General features: G+C 38.6%; 1 protein-coding gene across 2 annotated transcripts; it reads right to left on the bottom strand.

Moving 5' to 3' along the window:
- Positions 1-4,799: 4,799 nt before the first annotated feature.
- Positions 4,800-26,420, bottom strand: GHRHR (growth hormone releasing hormone receptor). Of its 2 annotated transcripts, XM_086467111.1 has the most exons (13): positions 26,388-26,420; positions 20,565-20,670; positions 19,881-19,988; positions 18,570-18,670; positions 15,882-15,979; positions 13,982-14,114; positions 12,935-13,088; positions 11,510-11,570; positions 11,335-11,404; positions 9,670-9,761; positions 8,813-8,942; positions 7,221-7,262; positions 4,800-4,922 (listed from the first exon to the last, which is right to left on the bottom strand). In XM_086467111.1, the coding sequence occupies exons 2-13, from the start codon at positions 20,635-20,637 to the stop codon at positions 4,800-4,802; spliced, it is 1,185 nt and encodes a 394-aa protein (XP_086323237.1). In that variant the 5' UTR covers positions 20,638-20,670; positions 26,388-26,420. The 2 variants fall into 2 exon arrangements, with proteins under 2 accessions (XP_086323237.1, XP_086323238.1); XM_086467112.1 differs by lacking the exon at positions 19,881-19,988.
- Between the last annotated feature and the right edge of the window lie 426 nt (positions 26,421-26,846).

The raw sequence follows: 26,846 nt of genomic DNA, 5'->3' as shown, positions 1-26,846 counted from the left end.
GACTATATAAGCTTGGAGCAAGGAATGTCATCATCATCTAGATGGCTCTGCACGTGACTGATTATGGTACAAATACAATGGCCTGTCAAGTTAAGTAAGCGTAATAGAGGAAATAAAGAAATACAGATTTATGACAGGCATTTGTGTGTACACTGCAACATTAAGGATTTATTGTACGTGCTCCTGTCGCTTTAAGAAAGCTATTTATTGCCCCCTTTGATACAGCAATTTTGCTCAATCATATACAAAATGACAGGAAAGTCTCATTGCTACATAAAACTACAAATAATCTTTTCCTTTTATTTCCTCATACAGTGAAGTATTAATATATGGTAAAATTTGATAGCATTTGAGTGAAAATACAGCCGAAATAAACCCAGTCATTTAGTATTATGACATGAAGTATGAACATGATGTATTCTTTATTTGCGACTAAACAACATTAATGCTCTGCGAGATAAAAATCATGAAATATTCATTCAAACTGCAATTCTCTTTTTAAGCTCTCTAGTTATAAGATTTTCATAGTACATTATAAAATCACTTTCACTAACCAAAAACCTCACCATCATTCAGGCACATTTTGCAGTAGCCACAATCTGACTAAAAGCTTTATTCTTTATGGATAATTGCAAGACATTCACCTTAAGGATATCATATTAATATCTTAATTTGATAATATGAGAGCACAATTCAAGCTAGAAAGTGATCATGTAGATGAAATTGTCTCTCTTGCAATCAAAGCTGATGTGGATTACATGTGTCTGATCTCAGTTTCAATTTCCAGACCTCTCCCTGGTCACCAGGGAACAGTACCATTATAATTAAAAGATGTTTCATGCTTGCCCCATGCAGGGACATCTCCCTTTTTTCTACAGATACATACACGCAACACAGAAGAGCTGGGACCTTAATACATTGAAGGATTTCAGGTACAGAATAACAATTTTTACCAGTAGAGTTTTTATCAGAATAACGAATCTAAAGCTTATTAAACACTTTGGGCCACTTCCAATATTTTTATGTTTTCTCGTCTCTGCAGTGTCCTACAAGGCCAATGTCATTATCACCGTAGGACATCCTTTGGTAGAGGTACCAAGTGTTTACTGTATTACAGCTTGAATCATAATCCAGATAAAACAAAACACTGGAAAGCTGCCCTTGCTTCACTCAAATCAGAGATAATTTCATGATATAAAAACAATAATAGTAACCTTTTCCTGGTCTTAGGTAAAGTCATAAGAACCACAAATGTTCACTGTTGGTCGTTATATGATGCACCTCTTCGTTTTATTAATATAAAATATATTCTATTAGTAGGAGAAATTTTGTCATTGTTATTGATCACCATTCAAGTTATTAATAGTTATAATGTGTGGAGAAGCAATGTAAGGCAATAAGCTAGACAGAAAGAACAGTTTAGAAGGGCGATTGCCTGATTGAGAATAGATTAAAAAATTGAGGACAAAACCAATGAACAAGAGCCTAACAGAACATGCTACCTGAGTGTGTAATGTAGAAGAAACTAATCAAATACTCGGCAGTGCAGACATTTCCATTCAAAAAAATAAATGGAAGATTTAGTCTTTAGCGATGCCATGCTGTCAAAAATATTGCTTAATTTTAGGAATCTGGCAGGTGTCCTTGAGGGTAGCAGGAGAAAAGTTAATCAATAGCATACAATTGGTTGTGATATAACACAAAAGCCAAGTCTAAGTGACTTAAGTTGCACTTACACTGGCATAAACCTGACAGTTGCATCTAAAACTAATGATCTTTTTTCTTCTCCAGCCTGCAGTGAGATCAGCTCAGCCGCTGCACCATCAATCTCCATTTTACTTCTGTCTTTACTCACTGCAGTGTAAACCCTGTAGCAATTTGCACACCCTTGGACTGATTATTGCTCTGGCTCTACTCCAAGCGAAAGTAAATCCTACTTAGCAAAATTTATTCTTCAAAGGTTAAGGAGTTTCTGCTACTAACACTTTTCATACTTGTTTTATCTAACTTTGCATGTGACAGACAAGAACTTGGAGAAACATAATCTTATGCAATAAGTGTGCACATGATCCTAAGATAGTGATAAACTCAGTAAAAAAAAAAATCTAAATTCAGTGCAATTCCCTTCCTGAAAAACTGAATTGCTGAAGTTTTTAAGTTCTGCTTGATACTTTATATTCAAGATTGGATTTGCTAAAAATGTAGTGTAATCTTAGAATCTATGCCATGCCTAGTCATAACTGATATAAATATTCCAAGTAGTTAGAGTCATGTCTTCAGATTTTAGCCACTTCTTTTTCCAGTTATCCTGCAGGAGAGTCTTCCCCCTATAATAGCTATTTATTGCAGGAAGGAATGAAATGCTCTCTGAAGATTCCTGCCTCTGTTCATGTTAGAAAAAACTGAGATGACTAGAAAAAGCAAAGACATAGTGTTTGATAGCCCTTTCAGATGAGAATGGATGCCACAGACACTTTAATGCAGCCACATAATTGTCCCTATTATATATGATACAAAGCCAATGGAAATTACTTGGACAGACTGCTGATATTCTTGATTCAGAAGGATTTGGGGCCAAGCCCTTAATGCAGGCTTCTGTAAAAGCAGAGAACAAGGGCCCTGAGAAGTCTATGTATTCGTGTGCCTTCGTATCTGTTACTAACCTGTCCATTTAATGTCAAAGTCATCATGGTAACACCATTTCAGAATTATAGGACTTAATTACAATCCAGAAAATCCATTTGATACAGTCAAGACTTACCAGAGTCTTAATGTGACACATTATATCACTGCTTGAGACATGGAGATAAGAAAACGCCATCACACATTCCGAAATCAGCTGAGCCAGACAATGGCTGATCTGTATAGCAGAATAAAGTATTTTGCTTGGTTTTTATTGCCTCTTCTTGTATCTTCTAATTACAGAGCATGATGGTCTTAGGCTGAATTTGCCACTTCACAGTTAAATATACAACAAGAGAAATGCAGCCGCTGTAGGAAATTTTCTGTCTAAGCATGAATGGGTAAAAATGGATAAAATCTAAGTGTCTTAGTTGAGCTCTTACTCTGAGCAATATTTTAGTTGATAGAGACCATGATCTTTTGGAGGCTGAAAAACACCCATGTCCAGGAAAGGAGACTCATTCAACTGCCTCATGCTTACAGGTTTTGCCACTTTTTCATGTTAGGTGGATGCTGCTTGACACCGAAAGCCATGAAAACTCATCTCTCTGCTAGTCTCTTAGTTTCAACAGATCACCAGCCATTCAACACATGCTTCCGTCCAGCTCACCTTGAATCCTTCTGCATAAAGGAAGGAAAGCAATATAAACAATATCTTAGGCCCCGCATTGTAATATGTGTTCCTAGGAGTCATGGCAGAAATGGAAATAAACATCTTCCTCCCGCTGCTCCCTCAGACTCTTCTCCCACCCTCAGATATGAATTCAGCCATTGCTGTATTTTTCATAGGTGGAAGAAAACCATTAAGAAAACCACTTTTTTTTTTTTTTTTTTTTTTTTCTAATTGAAAGAGGAAGACATCTCCTTGGCAGTCAGATTTTTACATACAAACTAAATGACATAACATTCCACCTCTTCAAGCTAGCTGTAATTACCTGAACACAGCAAAGGAAAAAGGAAGGCAAGTCCACTTTTCTCTATTATCATTTCTCTTTAATCAGACTTGGAATCTCATTGGAGTGTCCAGAAGAACAGGATGAAAATGTATCAGTGTAATAGTCCTGACTGTTTGGTACAGTTTAACTTCACTCCTTTCCAAGCCCTGATGTTCCCATCAAAGAGGTTAATCAATCCATTAACCTACAGGTTACAAAAACCATTAGGGAAAAAAAAAAAAAAAAACACGAAACAAAACCAAACCAGACAAAGAGACAAACAAACAAAACCCCTCCAGTACAAACACTGGGAATGCAAGTTTATTTTCAAGCTTCTGCATGTTTTACAACACTGGAGAGCAAAACCAGTCACACTTAAGAAAATACTCAGCAGTATTCCTTGCAGTCTCCTAGTTCATCTCCTGTGGGTCTCATTCTCTTTCTGTGCAAAAGCTTGTTTTTCTTTTTAACTTGCAAAGAGTAGTTATTCCTTAGTGATTATCTTATGGAGCCTTGTCCTTCCCAACTCCCACTTTCCACTACTTGGTTATCAGAAATTTCCTAACCTATAGCTGCTGAAATAACATCAGAACATGAGAGTAATTGGGTTTTACGATAAAATTTGAATATTTTTAATTCTAAAGAGACAATATAAAAAGACAATCTAAGAGGACTTTTTAGTCATTGTCTTGCAGTTTAACAAGACATTTTGCTTCTTATTTGTATGTCTACTGAATCAAAACAAGGAACAAAGCTTGAACAAGCTGGATAGACTCCAGCTCCCACTACATGAGGATTGAATTCCAGTTTCCAGAGCTAGTCATCTGTGCTGTCGCTGAAGGATACTACTGGTGTCCATTCCCTAGAGACATTATGCTATATGGTTCATCAGTGAAAGTGTACAGGAAGTGAACCAAGAAGAGGTGAGTTTTGTGTTTGCTGTGAAACATAGCATATCGACGAGAGAGATATTTTGTGTTGAGAAGGCCAGTCTGTGTTTAATCTGTCACTGCAATGCTTGTCCTTCAAAAGACATCCAGTGGGTAGAGGTGGATCGTCCTCCAGTTTGCTCAGTATGAACTGCAATCATTACTTTTGGTGGGTTTTTTTGTTTGCTTGTTGTTTGTTGTTTTTCTCTAATCAGGCTTTTATATGTGATTACTCCAGATCCTGAGGTCATCTTTAGCACACAGATGTGGTCATTTTTACTCCAGAACTAGATGGCACAGTCCATCTCGTCCTCCTCCACACTCGCATAAGTCCATATCTCTTACCATGCCATCTCCGGCCAATTTCCGTTTGAACCTCAAAAGGAAAGAAGAATGCTATTTTGTGGTCAAATACTGCTTAGGAGTAGAAATAGCAGCTAGAGAAGGCTAAAATTTAGACATCCCTGTCCAAGATAGTTCCTTTGGTCTCCCTTTCCAGCTGACAGAGAAAAGTAGGATCATCCAGAGAATGTTTCATCCAGCCTGTCTTCAGCCTGCCCATCCCTCTGCACTGATGAAAACATCTAGTGTGGCTAGCTCTGAGTTGGCCTCTCACACTGAAAAGAGTAAATGAACCCCACTCTTCCTTCAAGAAGTAAGGCCATACTTGATCTGAGTCTGCCCAGTCCTGTGTTCCTGCTTGATCACTATGGGCCCAACGATCAAAGTTTGTTATTAGAGCTGTCACACAGTTAAATAAATGAAAAAAGTTCCACTTCCATTTTTAACTTATCTGGTTTTAATTTCTACTTGGCCGTCTTTAGTCCAACTTCTTGTGCTCAACTGAAAAGTGTATCAGCGCTAAGTAACTTTCTCCCATCAAATCAGTTGTACTCTGATATCTTTATGCATAGTCAAGTCACCTCAATCTCCTTCTGAGACATGAGCTTGAGGTCCCTAACTCTAGCACTGTAAAACATTTTCTACACTGCTAGAAATTTTTTTAGCTTTTTCTTTATATTGTCTCCCATTTTTTTTTCTGTATCTCTTTGAAGAGTTGTTCCAGTAATAGTCTCACCAACGTTGCCTACACAATTAAACACATTCGCTCGCATTGCTTGCACTTCCTCAGTTGCTAAGGGATGTTGTCTTCTTTCCACCTCCTTCTAGAAAAGTATAATCTCCAGCAAGTTTCTTAATCAACATTCATCAATTTGTAGCTGAGAACCAATACTACTTTGCTAGACGATGAGGGGAAAGTCATCAGCAATCAGGAGACATTTGCTTTTCTGTTGTTGACAACTATGTATATCATGTGTTGGTGTGTTCACAGAAACATACAGGGGGTCCAGACCAGCCACTAAAGCCTGCCTTCACATCTGATTCTTATTAGAAATGTGCATTGACAGATGTTTAATAGGAAGGAAATTTCTAAATTGAAGTTTTGTATGTCTAGGGTGTCAAGCTGAATGTAAAGCTATGGTCTACCATCAGAAGAGATTAGGACTATTAACAGACTAGTGAACAGGAGTGTTAACTGAACACAAGCATCATTAGAGCAGTCAACAATTTATAGCCATAAACTCAACCAAAATGTTAAGAAGTGTTAATACATTTGAAGATATTTCTTTTAATATTTCAGAAATTTCTGTCAACATTAAGTAGGTGTGGAGCGGGCGCACATAGACAATTAAATACTGTTTGAAAGCTTAATCAGCCCCAGACTTTAAACTTGGAAAATGGAGATTTAGTCAATACAGCCCAGGGAGTCTAGAGTGGGTCAGCTGTCTCTAACACAGACAACTGTAGTTGGTCATTTGAATATTTCACTAACTCTGATGATTAGGGACAGGATTCACCTCCGAAACACACCTTTGACACTCTAGGGGATGCCCTTGGGGTGGTATATTTGAATCAGGCTCTCCGTTTTTAGGAGCTGCAGGTAGAAACCAGCAGACTCTTAGTGTGGTTCAAAACTGAATCCCAGTCATACTCTAATATAGCTAGCTCAGCTACTCTGTAGTCAGAAAAAAAGGGGAAATTCCAGGGTTTCAACCCATTCATACAGGATAAATTGTTATGTTTTCTATGTAATTCATTTAAGATGCATTCTTATCACAACATCTAGACCAGATTAATGGACCTGGGTACTAAGCTGAATGGAATGATTCCTGTCCCATCAATAGTAAGGTCCTGAACTATATATTTGAAATGTAAGAACATATTTATCACCATGAAGAAATACTGGGAAGCTTCATAAGCATATTAAAAAAACCTACAAAATAACATTATAGTATTGGGCAATCAGCATAATTTTTTTTTTTTTTTCCAATTTAATCATAGACCTTTAGTAAGATCTCTTTGCATCATTGCAGCAGCTTGTACTTTCAGGTCTGGACCTAGCATGGGTTTATCAAGACCTGCTATAGTACAAAAATGTGCAGAAAGGATAAAAAATGCTTAATGGAATAGGAAAGTTGTAAAAGTTCATTCGTCCACTAGATGGCTTCATTCCCATGAAGATAATTGAAATGAAATTCATCCTCATTGATTCCCACGTTAACAGACAATCCTAAGAATCTAAAAGATTTTATTATGTGCTTGTATGAAACACATTATTAACTTTATATATCTGCTAGTGAAAGCAATATTGTAAAGGATACATTTTCCCTACCTCTTGGTTCAGGAAACAGTAGAGAACTGCTACAATAAATCCCTGAAAAAGACCCCAAAAAAAAAAAAAGTTGAACGTAAGCACAGTTTGAAAAAGCCTCTTGCACTGACTTCGTAATTGTACAGTGTATGTGAATTAATGAGTATCACTATAGGTTGGAAGATTGTTAAAAATTGGAGAATTCTTTATTTGTCTCCAATAAAGCTGATCAGCCAGATAATCAACTAGTTACTGTCATTTCACCAAAGTCAGTAACACAATATGAATTCACAAGAACAGATGATATGGTGATTGAAGTTCTCCCATGTTACGCTTACAAAGGTATGGTCCATTCTACAGCTGAACACACTGTGAGCTAATATTTTACACAGTGTAAATCAGCAAGGAAACATAGACCTTGTAAGGACACCCATGTAAGGAGAACATACAACTTTCCTGTCAACTTCTGTGTCTTTGGAGTATATCAGATAAGATCAAATTCTGGTCTATTGAATCTTTTATTAAGATTCTGAACTGAGATAAACCCAGGAAAACCCTAGGAGGTCAATGGGCTTATGTGATCAGACATCAGCAAAACACCTCACCCTTTTGTTCAGTTAACTTATTCCTTACATTGTTAATTGAGTCAATGAAGGCCACCTCCAAGTTTAGAAGGTCAGGATTAAGATGTGCAGGGTTTATTGGACAGGATTGACACAACGGATTAAATCCTCAAGAGGACTAAACCGGAACAACTGCGGGTTTTTTGGTGATGCTCACTGACAAATGATGCCGTGCACCCATTCAGGGGGAGATATGCTCCCTTGTGAAGTTTGGTAGGATTGCTCACAGCTGCTTCTTGTAGACTCTGAAGGGCAGCACAGGGAAGAGAAGAAAGCGAAGGGCAGCTGCGTGCTCCCTTGCTCATAACTCAGGTAGCAAAGCCACCGGGAGGATACATCAGAGCAGCCCCAGTAACTGTTCTAATTGGCACCAAGCTACTCAAGCTGTCCATGCCCTGTGTGCCAACTCAGAGCAGTTGGGGGCATCCAAAGTACACCAAGTATTTTTGCTCACCCAGGAGAAAAATGCACGTAGCAATCCTCGGGGCAGTAGCCTCTGCAGAGCTATGTGCATCAGGCATTGTTTGACGTTTGTATGTTCACCTGTAAATTTACTCTTTGCCATAGAAGTGGCAAGGGGGTTGGACCTACAGCTTCGATTGCCCCTGGATAATTTAACATCAGCCCAAATCAACTTGATCTTGTTAGTGAAGTCAGAGAAGGTATGTGGATTACCACTGGTAACAAAGAAAGTTTTCCATGCTTGACTTTGACCCACCACAGAATTTACTGTAGTCCCAAGTCCCACATGCATCCGAAAGACTTGGCCTTGTATTTACAAAGTCTACAAATATACAGTCTAGCCTACAGCTAGGTAGGACACGAGTCACTTCTTCAGATGCTGTAACTCAGCAAAGAACCATGAACTCCGTGAGGAGACACTAGCTTCAGGATCCGACGATTTTTTGTTCAATACTAGTTGTCATGTGGACACTAGATTAAGTTAGAAAATCTACTAAGAAGGCATTGAAGTCTCTGCAGTCATTTTACCTGAAAAGATCCAATGCAGAGCTCTAAGTAAAGCCGAACCCCCAGGCTGGTATATTCCGGAAGAAAGTTGAAGACAATATAATGTGTTCCAAATAACGGAATTAGAAGCAGAGTTGACCTCGAGAGACGTCTAGCACAAGACATGAGAAGAAGTGAGGTAATATTATTTCCCTGAGTAAAGACTAGTGCGTGCATTATGCCACAGCAATGAACAGAAGTTAAAAAAATGATCCAAATTTCTATATGTGAAGTTCATACCTCTTGGGACTACAGTGCTGGGAAGAAAGCACAGTGAGAATCTATCTGGAAATAGATTCCTGATGCTTATTGCCTTATTTGTGGCTTTTCTTATGGTATTTTGGTGTTATGTCTTTCTGAATGAGATTATAGATCAGGAAAACACAAAGGAGTACAACATATTTTTCCCCATTGGAACCACTGAAAATTCTACATTTATTTGTAACTAAATACAGAGAAAGTAATATGCAGGCTCCCTTTATAGTCCTTGTACAGGCAAAGGCATCTATAGAGGGTAGTTTATCCTGCCCTAACTCAGAGATCTAATGTGAATGCAATGAATGGTTTCCTAATCTCCCCATTGATTGTAATTGGAAGGTAGACATCTGAACTGATTTGAGTACATCATGTTTAGATGGCAAATATTAGGTGGGATGAGTCTCATCCTTTGACTTGTTCCCTTGGGAATGGAATAAGGTTGGGAATTTCTGAAATTTAACGTCAGCCAAACCGAGCCAGTCTGTGACACTGGGCAAGTGTTTCGTTGTTAGAAAAGATTATATAAGTTTTTATTATTAAAAGAATTAATTTTAAAAATTTATTATTATTCCATACACTACCTGTACTGAGAAGAGTTATTGAAGTTAATTTGTCTGGGATCTAGTTTTTTCAGCAAAATTCTGATAATGTTGATAAATAGCAGAAAATTGACCTGTTCACAGTATTTGGGGGGGAAAAAAAGAGAAAAAGTTACTTTCTAATGTAAAACTGATGAAAATCTGGTTTTTTTACTTCAGTTACCATGTAATTTGTGGAGTTTCAATGAGACCAGTGTAAGATTCATAATGTCATTTCTATTGGCAGCATTCAAGCATCTAAATAGGTTGAATTCCTTCTTAAAGAAATAGCTGGAGATGAGAAAACTTGAGAATTTGACTTTGTTAAGCAAACTATTTTGTCAAAAGCTCGTGTGATTCTTTCTAATTTCTGTAGCTCATACAATACTGAATCTCTTTTGAGATGGCTATTGCATTCAAGTGTGGTTAATAACTTTAGACATTAATAGTAGAATTCATCTGACTAAATATAGGTATCTACAATGAGATGCCTGGATACGAGCTGGTCACCCTGTTCTCCCTTTGTAGTCAAGCGAGAGTCAGCCAGCATAGTCTATAGAGCCTCAGGGGCAGCTGGGGAAGAGTCATCTCTTCCAAAGGTAGACATCTATTATAAGCCAGATGAATCGCATACCAAAAGTGCATATTTCTCTTTGTTGACTCTGATGAGAACTGAGGAGAGTCAGCTCAGCTCCAAAGCTAGCTAGGGTCAATCCTAACTTGCAAATCAACTTTTCTGCCATTGCAATTTGGCACAGTTTTACTAAAGTCTGTGAAGCTGCTCAGTTTGCCACGATCAGAGACTTTCTCCCTACGCATTTTTGTGTGTCTGTACACACCAGCTCTTCTTTAGGTGAGGCTGAATGCTTAATTTTGCCTAAGAATGTCCACATTTTACCAGAAAGTCTAATCTCATTTTATCCATTAGTGATGCCTTAAGTATATTCCAGCAGAAGAATCATCACTGCAGTCCCCTGAATCTCTTGACTTCAGCCGTGGATGTCAGATGAGCACTAGTAGGGGGAAAAATAATGGAGGTAAGAAGGAAATGTAATATATTATTGAAATGTGGCAAACTATGACCAGAATTCAACTTGAGATTCTCCATTCACGTTGTTTGCATATATGTGCCTTATTTGTATGCATCTGTCCTCCAGTGGAATTCAGCTTTTAATAGATGGCCTTACGGTCATCCATTAGCTACTATTTCAAACACTGCTTGGGTTTAATGACGTGTGGGAGTAATCACATATGATAATAATTTGCAGCCCATCAGTTTATTCAATAAATGTCAGGCTCAAGAGCTATAAACCCAGGAACAGAAAACTATTGCCCTTGAAATTTTGTATGAAAAATTTATGGCTGATTCTGGATTCTTAGGTTAAACTTTGTTTTCAGATAATATAAGAATGGTTTAGCTACTCACCTGCTATTAATTTCAACCAAACTGACAATTCTATGAAAGTTTTAATTTCTTTGAAGGATGTTTGCTTTGGGGGGGTGGCAGTTCTCTGCCTCTTTTTAGTTTGCATTGGACATAGGCAAGTTTACAATAGCAGTCCTACCATTCCTCCTCCTTATTTCAAAGAACATTTCAGCAAACAGTAACCAGATTTTAATTTAAAAGTCTTTTTTCTTCCAATTAATGTTGGCAAACCAGACACCTACCCCGACAGAAATTATAATAGGTCCTTTGATTAGCCACCAGTAAGGAGAGCCTTGATTAATATCCCAGCATCTGAGAAAATAACACTAAGTTTAGAAAAAGACACGTGTGTAAACATGGCAATCAATTAAAAACATAACCCAGGAATATAGAATAATGTAGGAAACAATGACTTACGCTGTGTCTTCAAAGTAGAATTTTGCTAATATCCATGTAAGGGTGAAAAGTGTTGGAAAACCTGCCAGATAGTTAAACAAAAATGGTAGTTTTCTAGTTTCATCAATTGTTCCAAATCTTGTCCACTGAAACTCTGCTATGATAATACCGATCACTCATTTTTAGAATTTGAATTACCCTTTGTGGCCTGTTCATCTAAGAGGAATTGCTTTAAACTCACAGTATAAACCTAAAAAGAAATCTGCTGATAGACGTGATGGAATGAAACAAGTTATGGCATTGGCTGTTTGGTGATCACGCATTGCTGTGAAGAAGTAAAGGGACACAGAAGCTACTTTGCTTGAACTTGCAACCTCTTACTGACATGAACATAATTCACCTGTGTGATCTCACCTGAAGTTAGCACTTGCATGCAGATAGCACATTAAAACCCATGTTTATGTAATAATGGTGCTTTTTTACATGACAAAATAGTGGGGAATAGCATTTAGCAAATCTTAAAAAAACACCACCACCACCACCACCACCACCACCACTACTACTACTGCTACTACTACTGCTAATAATAATAGCAGCACTTTACAAACACAGAATGTGATGCACTCTACCTTAAACCTTCCTAAAAAGGCACTTGAAATCTCCCTAAAACACCTAGATTTTTACCTAAACCTAGGTAAGTTTGCCTAGTTTTACGTAAACCCTAAGTTTGCCTAGTTGTCAGGCCTATCTTAACCTTTGGTGGCAACCTGCATGGACTCTCTCCCTGAACTGAGCAAAAATTCCCCTGGGATACAGGAGTTCTCTGCTTTTTCCTTTACACAGCAACTTTATGTAGGCAGCCACTTGGTTTCTGATTCCTAAATCACCACGAAGGTCTGAAATTAGGTTTATTGCAGACCACAACAAAAGGGAGTGGTGATGTTGCTGTCTCACGCCTGCACTGCTATTTAGTGGAGGGTGCACCTTTATTCATACTATTGCCCAATGTAAAAGATGGGCTATAGCAATATCAGGAGTACAAAAATGCCTGCTATGACTCCAGATGGACCCGTTCTCAGAAGAACATTGTGTAATTATATTCTGTATGAACAGGAGTGAGGTATACCTAACTTGGGTGTTTGTGATAACTTCGTAGAGGTATCTGTATTTTCAACGGGTAGAAGAAGGTTAAATGGACTGAATCTCTCTCGTGGGTTCTCAAATGTACTTAATTTCCCACTTATTTCACAGGGACTTTAATGCTACACTTCTAAAAAGCTTGATTACTCCTCACTAGTATGCGTGTAAAAATAAAACCAAAGCAATGTTCAAGGTCGGCACTTCAGTCAGGCAGATTAGATTCCATTTCCAGTATTTTTAATGGGTTGAATAAAGCCTTGTTTAACATCTTGCCTTTTATTAATTTCAGGTAAAAGCCTTACTCACCCCAGCCAAAGAGAACAAGCCACCAAAAATATCTTCTTCCATGAGAAAGGGACGAGAGTAGTAGACAGTTTAGGTACAGAGCCTCTACTAGCAGCCACATGAAATTGGTCATCATGAAGTAGTGACAGAAAACAACTGAGATCTTGCATTCAGTCTAGGGAACAGGAAAGTCATAGTTTAGGCATTACTTGTGGACGCGTGTTTGATTTGCAGATGTACTAGGCATCTGTATTTCTGGCTGAGTTCTACCAAGACTAAGATCTCACAATTAAACGTGTGTTTGAAGGGAGAGCTTCAAATGTAATATGGCTTTTTGAATACTAAGGCTTTAACCATCATAATACCTCGGAATCTCCACTGTATTTTGCTTTATAGCTCTGTATTAGAAATATATCTTGGTCTCCCAAGCATGTGATTTCTCTCACAAATACACTGCCTTCAGCATATATTATACGAGTAGAGTCAATGCTCCACAGTCCTTGACAAACGTTCAAGGAACCACTTCCCTGCTTATGCTCAGTTTTGAATTTTTATGTTGCCGCGGGCAATGCAGAAGATTCATCTCATAAACCTGTTTGAAAATCATTGCCATGTTGCCAATATTTGTGGCTGGAGTAAAGCTGATTGCTTACTACCTTGCATGTCTTGTGGTTCACAGTACAGAGCTTCTAGTCAGGACAAGATATCCAACATTTCCAGAAGACTTATGTTTTAAAAGTGTTACGAGGTGCTTGGAGACCTTCAATTTTAGGCTTCAGATTGTAAAAGCATAACAGTGTAATGATACTACTTTTTTTCTATGGCAAATTCTGTGTCTTATTTAGGGTACTACAGGACCATAAATTGATGCATTTAGACCATAGAAGGGCGTGAGGTACACACTTGTGAAGGTAAAACGTGCTGAATAAAAGGACTATATAATGTCCACTACCAGGTTAGAAGCAGAAAAAAAGTAAGTAGCAAAAAAGAGCCATAAAAACTGAAACCATATCTAGATGGTATGCAAATATATCAAGTACCACAGTATCCTGCTTTTTATGTGCTTACTGTAGAGAAGCTGCAATGATCAATATCTTCCTCTTGGAAAAGGACAGCATCCTTAATGAAAATGGCAATAGCTTTTAAGATAAAAGTGAAAAAGAGCTGTACATGGATATAATTTCTGGGACAACGAAGCCTCCTGGAAGAAAAGAAGAGAGGTCTTTCTGAGGTGATTAACTGACTTGTGCTGGCAGTTATCAAAATATGCAGTAAGCCTCTGTTTCATCTCAGGTACTTCCAGGCACATATAGAAGGAACACTATCATCCACTGAGCTCTGTCTGCAGGCAGGCAGAAATAGAAACCTTCCTCACATAAAGCAATTCCCCCACAGTCTACATCTTGATCTCCTTCCTTGTTAGGTGGTGCCCTGGTGACATTTCTGGGCTGCCAAATTTCAGATCCCTCAGTTTTAGTGTGTGTTCAGTATACCTGAGACAGGCTTTTGGTTGGCATCATTTTTGGGCCAAGAAACACCTCATTTGAGGAATGATCTTTACTGATACAATTCTAACTATGGCTAAACCACTCCCAAGAACAAGCATGCAGAGATATCCTGAGCTAACTGGGCAGTTCTCTCAATGAACAGGGCAATGATTACTTAGCAAGATTTTCTGTATCCTATGTTGTGGGTGAGTCAAAGTTACATTAAACCCTTGTGTAGACGGCCTTATCCAGAATTAAAGAATTCTTCCTTAGCTAACCAAAGTTACTCTTATGAATTCAATGAAAGCTGATAAGAGCTTTAAAACAATTTGGCACATCTACTTCAAATTCTCAGTTAATTCAGATTAATTTTTAACTGTTATTAAATACAGGCTTTGAATCTGTATAGCTCCTCCAAAAGCCTGCTCCAAATTTAACTGTATGCTTTCATTTGGAGCAGAAGATATTAGCTAATAAGCAATGAGTTCTATTAAAAGCTGAATTCCATTCAGATCCAGTAATCTCAGGGTCACCTAATCTTAAAGCTCACTTAAAGTATGCAGAATTTTTTTAGTGAACTCAAGTGTCAAACCCATTGTTAACTGTAACTTTTTCCTCCCTATTGATAAGTATCTTTACGTCCATTGTTTCTTTCTTTCCCCTTATTTGGGCTGGTTTGTTTTCCTGAGGTCAGAGTGGATGTCAATAAACATATCTGTTGACTTCCAGACGTGAGCTAGGAACAAACAGAGGTCAAGAGACTTTCCCCAGAGAAACCTGATTCTTACAACATAATAATAAAACTCTATTATTTTTTGTCTTACAAAAATACAAGAAGTATAAACAAAGATTAATAAAATAAATCTTATATGGCAGCAAACATCAAATCTACATTAAATGAGAAAGTAAATAATCAGTTTTTTTCTAGATACTCTAAATTATACCCGAAAATGGCTAATAGCTGGATAGTTCAGTAGGAAAGAAATCTTACTAAAAGTAGCCAATTTCAGAGCCTAATTTACAAAATCTGTCTTTAGTTATAAATGTTTCAATAATAATAAACACAGTGCCACAGGAATATTAATTCAGAATCAAGTTCTCTGTGTATGTTCTTCTTATTAAGATAAAATTCACTGAAGACATAAAAGGCAAGCACACATAATGTATAAAAAATTATCCTCATTCCAGCCAAAGCAGGCAAATGTATCTATTGGTTATTTAGGATCAAAGTGAGTTGCTGAGTTTTGCCGATAGACAGCCAGGATTTATTTTCCACTTATGATTCTTCTTATGCCTGGCTCGCTCTGATCGCTTTTCATTTCTAGCCTTAATATGATATTATTAAACCAATATGGTTGGAAATTTTTATTTTTATTCTTCTGGATTTCTGTCTGTATTACTTTGTTATGTCTAATGTCTTATACAGTCTAAGACACTAAGAACTGTTAAAAGAATCTAGTTTAGAGGATAATTTAACATACCTGAATGCAATAAGAACTGTCACGGCAATAAGGAGTGAGGTGATCGATACACTGTACCCCACAGTGTAGATGATCTTTATAGTCGAAAAGTAGGACTGCTATAAAAGAAGAGAATTATTTGTCCCATAAATCGCAGCCAAATGACAGCAGTTTTACTGATTCTGACAGTTTTGCTTTGGTGTTTCCAATCTGTTCACATCCCTGACTGCCTTTTTACCTCCCTTTTAATCCCACAGCAAAATTCAACTGAAATCACTCATTGTGTTTCTTTTGTGAAGACCCGTTCAATAGCTACAGGGATACAGCCCAGTCTGATGAGGAAACATATATTGATCAGGATGCTTTCAAGCTTATTCATAAAACCATAAGAAACAAAGCCAGTCCCCCACAAAGGCATTGTAATAACTTTTACACATTTTTTATAAGCACTGCATTTTATACTGTGTTTTTTCCATAGCACTAGCAGGACAATCCTGCTGGCAGCTGGCTGCATGATGAATACAGAATTCTATCAGCCTTTCCTTATGTTTCTCCACTTTCCTTTGCTCTGCTTCCTTACAATTTTGCCATCTATTCTTCTTTCCCATTTTGATTGTTTTGAGGTTTTTTTTCTATTTTTTTTCTTCTTTTTTTCTTGCTGCCAAACTCAACTGTTACTCAGTCATAATGCCAATCAAAATCCATTTCAATTGTAATGACACCTCTATCAGACATGATCGCTGAGTGAGGATAAGCTGACTTCGACTATCACACATGGAAGCAAAAAATAGAATGAATAAGCTCTAGGCTGCAAATTTTTCCCTTCAATCTAACATGTTTTTTCTCTTGGGTCCCATTTCAATGTTCTTATATCCTAAAATCTACACAGCTATGAAGTGTGTTGCCACAGTTCTCTATGGGGAAGGGCAGATGCTTGTTTTGAGCCTCAAGTATAACTTAAGGCTTTATAAGGCTGACATTGGGTAGGATTTATTTCATTTGTTTTAGATGCTTAAAAATTAGCCGCCTAAGCATGAGCAGCTGAGTCTACAGGAAAATGAGCAGTGTGAGAGCATGGCCACAGGACCGTACTGTTTAATTGCTAACAAAATCCTGTTTCTTCTTATTCTACTTCTTTTCTAGCTAATGAAGGGAAACAAGGAAACAACACCCCCAGAAGACAATTCAACTCATTGTAAGATGAGACCTTATCACTTTCTGTTAGCAAGAAAAAGGGTCTATCACTGCCCTGCCTTAACAAGTGCGGGTCGATAGGTCTGGTTTAGTAGAGTGAAACGTTTGGTGCTGAGTACCCTACATCCGTGTAGTGTGCATTTCTGAGGAGCCATAGTCTAACCCCATGGGCTGAACTTCTGTTCTTGGTCAGAGCACACTAGGTGCACCCTGCATTTGTCTTCCAGGATAGTTTCATCTGTAGGAAGCCAGATTATCCTTTCTAAGAACACCCCTCAAGTGTAAATGCAGTAAGTAGGGATAAGTGGAGTTGCATTTCACTGTTTATTTATGGACAGCAGAAGATAATGTGGCTGAGAGGCTGGAAAGAAAGTTCAAGTTAAACAGCGTAATAAAAGTCAGTACAAAAAGCAACGGGAAGGAAAGAGAAATTGCTCTGTGATGATATGAACTAATTTCTCTCCACCAAGTTGAACGGACTTCATCAACTACAGTCTAAATGTTATTTTCATTCTCTTTGTAGTGGACAAAAAGGATAGTATTCACCTGACTTGTACAAATAAAGACAAAAGTGCAGTGTTTAGCTTGCACAGAGGAAGAGTACAGTTTTAAAGTTAGACTAGACAAGTAATTTTTAATCACTTAAAATTATTTTTACCTCCTTTCTATCAGTTCTAACTTAGTGGAGACTTCTTCAGATTCTTTCCACTGAGTTATTGCTCATTTTCTCCACAGTAGCTAACAAGATAGTAAAACCTGATCACAAGAGAGGCTTTATGTAACCATAATAATCTTCAGGATTGTGATATTTTTCATTAAAATATGATATAGTATTTTGGCTTGCTTCTTTTCTCTGAAAGAGGAGTTACAGGAAGCTAAACACATCTATACAGTATGTTTGTATCCTTATTATTTAAAGATCAAGCACTATTTTTTCCCCTGATAAACTTTAGATATCGCCACTTGTGCAAATCTAACTGAAGCAGTATGTCAAATTCTGTTCTGCATTACAGAGTTGTAGATTTTGAAGCATTTTTTATTTTTATTTCCTTGTGGAATTAGAAATGTTATGGCAGGCAGGATGAGAAACCAGTAACCTCTCTCCTGTCCTCAGATATTGCTGAGTCTAGAATAATAGTGTTGTGACAGCGAATTTGAGGTACTGGTGCTGTGATGCCACAAAATTGTCTTGCTGACTGATATTATTGAAATGTATTACTTTATATTTTATGAACATGTTTCTCTAGCTGTTATACCTGTGAGAAATTTCAATAGAACTGCATGATGGTATGGAATGTGCATCTGGCTTTATTTTTATTATGCTCTTATACCTGAATAATAAAATAACCTTAGTAATTGTCCAATATAAGTGACTAGAGTAAAATTTGAATTGCATTCCATAATTGGTAAGAAATTCCAGCTTCAGCTGAGTTTCCCTCCCCAGTAGTCTTCAGGAATAGAAAGGAATCCTATAACGTCACCACACCACTCATATATTTATTTAATTAAACTTACTTCTTCGAGCGGAATCTCATCTTCTACTGGACAAGCAATATGGTAGGGAGGGAATGGGTCAGACCAGCCTTTCTTTGTGCAGTTCCTTTTTACTATCCCAGCTGAAACAGAAGCACTTATTTTTTCTGATGAAGAGCCACATAAAATAGAAAATAAAAACCAGATCTCTTGCTGGTGCAAAGTTTATACCAGGAGAGGGGGATTATCTCCATTAGCATCTCACAGAGTTGGTAGGACATGGTGCATGTGTACATTCAGGTAGTCAGATATACAAAATTTTTCACTTTATCTGAGGACAAAAGGAAGAAGTTGAGAGAACCAAGGTGGCAGTGGTAGAGGTAGGAAGGAGTAAGGAAGAAATTGTATCAGGGACAAGGAAGTCCATTGAAGAAGACTGGGAAACACTGCTCTGTCAGACTTCTGCCTTGTTCAGCACCCACCCTTCTAATGTGTCCCTTCTCACTCCCACCTTCCTTGGGGCTTACTCTTTCTCTGCAGATCAGAGGCTAGAATAAGCAGTTTATTCTGTGAGGATAGCACATTTCCATAAAAAGATTTATGAGTCAGATGAAGGATAAGCAAGAGAATACCAGGGCAGGAAATTAATCTGCACAGATGAAAGGGATTTTCCTGATCCCTCATTTATAACTAGCATGTGTTGGGTGAGGCAGAGGTTGGGCTTTGCAGCTTCTTTTTCTTATGGAGCTGCCAAACCTGGGTCTTTCCTGGAAGATCGTTTCCTTCTTGTGAGCTTGCACTTTGTTCTTAGCCATATTCACTCAGAGTGAGCAGTCACAAAGGCAGTACTTTGGGCAGTCTTGCATTTGACCCAACGCATATGTTGCCTCAATTATAAATTCTGCTTTGTATCTCCAACCTCGGTCTTAAAGAACAAACACATTATTCATTCTTCTGCCTTTCATTTCGTCCCACACGAATCACAATGCAAATCTCATAAAACCCCATCATTAAGTTCTGACCTAGACAACCCCCATACGAGCTCTGTAGAAAACCCATGCAACAAGTTGATCCCAAAGCCTGTGGAAACCAGCGGAAATTACCCGATTGATTTCAGTGTTCTTTGGCTCAGGACCTCATCACAGTCTATGGGATTATATCCAGTTATGGATAATACTTAAAATATGAGAAGACCTGCTAAGCTCGCCCAGATCCTACTGAAATCTTTGCAGTAATGCTCTGATCCAACTAGAGAGCAGGAACTTGGCAATGTTCTGTCTTCATCCCCCAGTTTCAGAAATGCTCTTGCCAGGCAAGCAACACAATAGGAGCACAACCATGATAGTACATCACCTGGCTCCTTCATGAAGTGAAAGAGAATGCTTGGGCATGGTAAGGCAAGAGTCTCTTCAGCATCTGCCTCTGGCCAGCACAGTAATTTGTCCCAAGTTCTCTTGCAACCTCAGAGAGAAAGTGAAACGTGTTTTTAAGCATAATTGAGCAAAATAAAAACTTTTTAAACTTTGCCACTCCACCCCTTACGTATCTTATAAAAGTAGTTTAGCCACAATTTTTGTTCTATAGTGAGAAATAAACACCTCCAGAGGACCATTTCATCTGCTTTAGTTAGACCCCACGTGTTAGAGTGGGGTGGGTTTTCAGACATAATGCAATAAATGAAAATGTATTATGAAAATAGGAGGGAGAGAATGCTGGAAGAAAGAGAGATTACAGTACTCGTTAAGGGGTTACCGTATTTTTTAAAGATCAAATAGCAAGCATGATGCCATGATAGCATGCAGTTGGGGAAGGAATAGGACAAGGACACAAGCATTCAGTCAGAGAGATTGCCTATCCCTATTTGAATGTGAAAAAATGGTGAAAGAAACAATTGAAAGGAATGGGAGTAGATGGAAGAACAGGGATGTGGGAAAAGAAGTAAAACACTCAAACATGTGCATTTGAAGCGTAGTTATGTCCTGATTCTTGTAGTGTGCCACTTCTCTCTCACTCTTTTCATCCCTCACATATCAATACCTGCTGGTGTTGCATTTCCATGCTCTTCTAGGTCCTCCAGACATTCAGACTCCTTTTTCTTCAGCTCTGTCATAAAATCACATTCTGGGTGGACATTCCCAGCAACCTGCAGGGAGAGAGGTCTCAGCTGATTAGTACGAAGGGGTTGGCTAGGATCTCATGAGCCATTAAATCCAAACCCACTTTCTCAACTAACAAGGCTGCGTTAAGGACAGAGAAGACTAGCTAAGGGTTTAGCAGCCAAAGGGTGCCACCGTTTCTGCACAAATTGCAACACTTTTGGCAGGTGAACCCAGCTGGGCTCTGTCAAAGGCAGTTGAGCTGTGCTATGTTACAACAGAGCAAATCATTAGGCCGTACAGCTGTCAGAAGATGGTAGCTACAGCTCTGCACTGAAAAGCTTATAAGATTTCTCTGACTATATTCATGATGAAAGACCTCTTTGCTAGGGCCTGGGTTTGAGTGCAGGACTCATCTGCACCCTGACTTTCACCCCTGTGAAATCTCAGCCCAGGGAGGCAGTGTGCACTTGGACAGGCTCCTTCTCTTACCAGCAAAGTGTCCAGCACTGCAGGGCACGTTGCAGAGGCCACCTAATCCTCAGCATAGACATGCCCCTGTCAACCTCTGAAGAAACAACATCTTGAAACCACATACAGTTACTGCAAAATTGTCTTCTGAATGAACTCTTCACTCCAAAAGGAATGAATCTATTCTCTCCTTTCTGCCGTCTGCCTTTCTTTACACAGGGTGGGAGATAAAATGCCTTTCTTTGGAAAAAAAACTCTGCACCAAAGTATTTGTTGGTTTGATGTTCTGGTGTAAAGAAAAAAAAATGGCATCCAGTGTTTTAACAGCAGGAACCTTTTAGTTGTTTTATTCTTTATTTATACTTATGCTTTCATTGACACCACAACAGAATTAGAAGGCATCCAGAGTACCTTGGCCATCAAAGGGCAAAGTCTGCAGCAGGCTGTTACACACCATGACTGCTGTGTATCCACTGTGCAGTAGACCTATTTTTCACAAAGAAAGCAGTATGTGCCTTGTCCAACTGTAGCTGTTGTCCCCAGTCCCAAAAGGCCAGTTGTCATCAGAGACACTCTCATCTTAGCTCTACACCCTGGCCACTGGTGCCTGTGTGCTCTGTATGTGTGAATATAGATATAAAAACACAGATACAGGCAACAGAAAATAAACTTAGGATGAGACTTGCATGGTGAACAGGTGGCTGGCATATGGCTCAGTTTTGTTCCACTCAGGGAAGATTAATATTCAGGGAATCTGGAAAATAAATAGCTGGTTTTCAGTTCATCCAGAGGGCAGCTTGTATCCATTCCAATTAACTGGTGTTTCCCCTCCATGTTAATATCCATATCTCATGTTAGTCTGCAGAGCATTTGAACTGCATACTGGCTAACAACCTGGGGCTCTAAGGCTGCTGGAGGATACTGGATTAATTGCACGGCCTTTGCTTTTCTGGCAGTTGAAAATGGCATGTATCCACATACATGTACGCCCTTCAAGGAGACAGTCTGCTTCATATTTACTTCACATTTAGGAGGATGTTTTTCCTGCCAAACTGACAGACAGCAGTGCCATGGATCATCTTAAGGCAGCAACGAAAAGGAGGCTGAATGAAGTTTGGTGTATGTGAGAAGAAGGTAACTATGAATGGATGGAGCAGAGGCCAGCCATTGCCTTAGCCCCAGGAGGTGGCGATCTGATGTGTAGGATGCCTCAGTGATGTCAGCCCCAATCAGTAAAAGCAGGTAGTTTAAGGAGCCCCTCAACTCAACTTCACTAAGATATGCAATGGTAGGCAGGATGACAGAAAATTGGCATCTCCCTTGAACATTTTTTCTCACTTGGTATATCCCTTCTCATGCCAACATATATCCTTCCCCTCTTATACTCACCCCGGACAATGAAAGTCGTCTATAATGAAAAGCTTACTACCCATCATATATGGCAGTTATTGCAAAAAGTAGCTCTGTTAGTCATATAAAAAACCACTCAACCCATTTACTGAAAAACTATTTTACAACATTCTTTTGGTTCAGTGAACTGTGCCCAGAAAAACCTCGGTAGGCAGGAAATGTACCCATTTGCACAGTCCTAAATTATTTCTTCTGACAAAAGTGACTAGATTTTGCCTGTGAAAACTCTCTTTGCTTGTTGAAATGTTCATGGCAAGAACAAAGCTTGTTTAGCTTATTAACCAGTCCAGGAAACCTTTTACCTTTTTTTTTTTTTTTTTTTTTTTTAAGTCTCCAGCCTCGTGAGAACACTTTACCACATGTATCTCAAATAAAAAAGGTAAGGCTGATCAAGTGCCAGGTATTTAAATTATTACCTCTTCCTTCAAGAAGACCTGACCTTAAGAGATGCTCTCACAGTTTATATTCAAGTCAGCACTAACCACTGCTTGAATAAATGCTGACTGCAAGATCTTCTATGACAAAAATCCAAGTGAAATAAACTAAAAAATTTTATTCAGCTCCTAGATTGTGTTCTAGATATATCCATCACCTAGAGCATTTGACTACATCTAGCAGACCGTTACACTTTCTGAACAGCTCTAAATACTATTCCCAAACAAGGTGTAGAATCAGGTTCACAAACTACTCTGAAAACAACTATAGACGTACTAGTTTAATCTCATTTTCTACCTCCTTCCCTTCTGCCCGCTTCTGGAAGCGTCGAATGATGGGATAGAGGTATGAGTCATTCTTTAAGATAAGAATAATTGTCTGTGTATGTGATTTAGCTCCCTTTGGTGTCTACACCTACAGAGACATCATTATCTGATCTCATCATCTTAGGTTCCTTTCACGGGGATAACAGAGAGAAGTTAACATCTTTGTGCATAGGTCAGCTGAATTATTTTATACGTTTACTCTTGGATGGAACAAGCTATGGTTTAGTCTCAGTTCACTAGGATTCTTCTGACTGTTAAATCTGCAGTTACTTTCTAAATTTGGGCTTCAGCACTGAGTTAGATGAATACCACTTACTACAGCCATTGACATTATGCAGGCTTGTGCACAGATTTTTACAGAAGAGGTATTTTGCCTGGTAGCTCAGCTGATAAAACGACAAGTGTTTCTGGTTTGTAGGATCCCTAAAGAAATGAAGCTCCAGAAAATCTTTTAGTGATAAATTTTGGTAACTGTTAGCAGAACTTGAAAGAAGAGGAAATAGCAGGAGAAAAGATCAAATGAATGGCAATTTCAGAATGGATTGTCCCAAGATACCGCTTTTGGATCAGTCTTTTAACTGATTCTGTAATAACTACTCTTTGGCGTTACTAATGGGCAAACACAGGGCGTCTTAGTGGGCCCTGACTTTCCAACAGCTTATATTCCCAGAACATCCATAGCAATTCACTAAGGCAGAACAAATTGGACAGCAAACTTTCTGGGCCCTAGATACTTTTAAAGGACTTTGACATATGGAAGTCAGCTACGACTTTGTGATGCTTCCACTACCATGAGACCAAATAAGTGAGTAACAGCTTAACTCCAAACTGAGTTGGTGTCAGGGTCCTGAGGGGTCTCAGTGACCCTGAGCAGCCTGGTCTGGAGCCTCCTCCTGCTCAGCCCAGGACCCCTTTTCAGCTCAGTCTCCACCCCAACAATGCTGTAGGATGGCAGTTGTAAGTTCCACAACAGCCCTGCCCTGCCCAGCCATGGGTCCCGCTGATGTCTCAGCCTGGCCTCAACGCATCCTTGTCCCCATAGCCCTGTCCAGTCAACCCAGGATATGTCTGACCCTGAGTCCTCTCACCAGGCCTGATCTTACCCTGATCCTGACAGGCTGATGTGCCCCCGAGTCAGCCCTGCCACTTCAATGGGGACAGTGGGATGGGCTTTGGCTGGCCAGGTCCTGCCCTGCTGGTCGGGTTATCACTTACAGAATAAATAAGCTTAGAAAAAGTATAAGTGCTTTTCCTGTGGTTGTATTTGCACCCCATTTAGAGGTAAGATAAGGAAATAATTTCCCCAATATTCTTTTTAGAAGTGCAAAAGTTATAATTGTGCAACAGGAGCCAAAATAGAAAATCTTTTTGAGAGGACCACAGCTAACATTTCAGATTGTCCTCCTGAATAACTTTATACAAAAATCTTCTTGCTGATGAGGAAAACTAAACTACAAATTAAATAAACACTGATATGTTCCAAATGAATATGAATTTGTAGTTGTTATATCCATCAATTAATGTATTAAATGGACCTCTGGATTATCACAACCACTGAAAATCAAGCAATCTTTACCCTTGTCAGAGGGCCCCTGCTGAAAGTCTTGTGATAAAGATAAGTGTTATAAAAATGAGAATAATAAGCAAACAACAAAAGAAAACCCTCTTCCAAATCAGGATGTAGAGACGGACATGAAACGCACACATTTTAATTATTCTTGGTGTTTTCAAAACATCATGCAAAATTTGCTGCTTGAATGATGCTTTTCCACTGTTTTTCTCTCATATGCATCAGAACGGAACAGTATTTGCATTCTTTTCACATTACAGTAGGCACCATACAAACAATGACAGTTTACGGAAGATAAAAGTCAGCCTCTGAGCATTTAAAACCTCTCCAAAACTTGAGTTCAGCTCTTCCAGGGAAAGCAAACTATCAAGTTACACCAACAATGAAAACAGGTGTCTGTTTTCCCACCATTTTCCACAGAAATAAGAGATAAGAAATATCTTCTATTATAATAAAATATGCAATACATGCTAGGAGATTTTTATTATGCGTTTACACATAAACCTGGTTTTGATCAGTGCATAAACATATTATAACCAGTCCAGCATTGTAGAAGAAAGTGCTATTTGTCTTGGGTAAATGGGACAGGCTCTTACAGAGACCTTCAGTGATATTTTTAACTATTAGCACTGGATCCTGATATTCTATTTATGAGCAGTCATACTAACCTGCTCCCACTAGAGGAAAGCGGAGTTTGTCACTCAGATGATACAAAGGAAACCATAGTTTCACATCAGTAAAAAGTCTTTTCAGTCATTTTGCAATGTTTTATTTCTCTTGACCCACACAACCCAAGCTGCTGTGCCACCCTTCATGAAATGCTCCTTCAGAGAAAAGATTCTCAGGGAAGAGGGAAGGATACAGCAGAAGGATCACAAAAGGAAGATGCTGAAAATGCAATTTCTCTCAAAAGCAAAGAAAATTTACCTCCCCCACTTTTCACAGACCTTTCCTGACATCTGTGTGATCTGAATGTTTACTAATCATTGTCCAAAGCAAAATATCAGGAAGACAGCTAGGCATTTTAATGCATTTGGGTATTTTTAATTCTGCCATAAACCTCTCCGCTGGTTTGACCCATTTGTTACCTGTAGCATCTCAGCTGCTCACATATTAAATAACATTAATGCTACCAACAAGGCAGATGAAATTGTGTCTAATAAGATTGTGTAATCTGAAATTTAAGAAACCTCTATCAAAACTCAGCTGCTTTGATCTAGCAGCTCTCCTCCAGTTTCCTCTTCTTTGTCTCTGTCTTTTAAAGCCTTCATACAAAAACCAGGGGGTTCTGCCAATTATGTTGTTTCTCCTTAGTGACTGTGTGGTGAGAAAACAGTGAAATGATGTATAGATCTTACAATGTATGTCCCTTCTGCTGGTGCTCAGACTTTTCGCAGTGTCTTGCCTTGTTTAACTGGTATTCAAAGCAAATAAAGAGAAAAGAGACTCATGCAAAAGGTAAAGCTCTATCTGACCATCTGCTCCAAGAAGAAAATGAACAATTATTGAAAAACAATGAAGTAAAAGCTTTTTTTTTCATGCAATTACTTACAAGCACTGCCAGACTCAAGGAGTACAGAGCACAGTGGTATAAGGCACTAGAGTTCATGTTCCAAAGCAAGAGTCAGACTTCACTTCTTTAGCCTTTCTTAGCATCTTTCACCTGCTTTTTGACTTCCCTTTCTCTTCAGTCGTTGATTGAAGCATTTATCTTTTTGCACAGAAGTGACGTAACAGTACAGTGAGTTGGGAAATAAATATTAACAACTCTCTAAGCTGTATTTAACCTGCTTTCCGCCTTTTTGACTTTGTTGCATGCTCAAAGATTGGACTGGATAAATTGAGTGTTTGATCCCAAGATTATGGGAATTCAGTAACTCCTGTTTCTTTCTTTGTAACACGAAATGATTTTAGGAGGGATGGACAGGTCTAAATGTTGCTAATCCTGTACTAAAACAACATGACTGGCATAAAGGAAACCCTCTCCTATAGCTAATGTTAATGTCACTTT

Source organism: Leptosomus discolor, chromosome 6 (genome assembly GCF_034619465.1).
Source record: "Leptosomus discolor isolate bLepDis1 chromosome 6, bLepDis1.hap2, whole genome shotgun sequence".
NCBI classification, from domain to species: Eukaryota; Metazoa; Chordata; class Aves; order Leptosomiformes; family Leptosomidae; genus Leptosomus; species Leptosomus discolor.
This window is presented reverse-complemented; position numbering and strand designations above follow the sequence as displayed.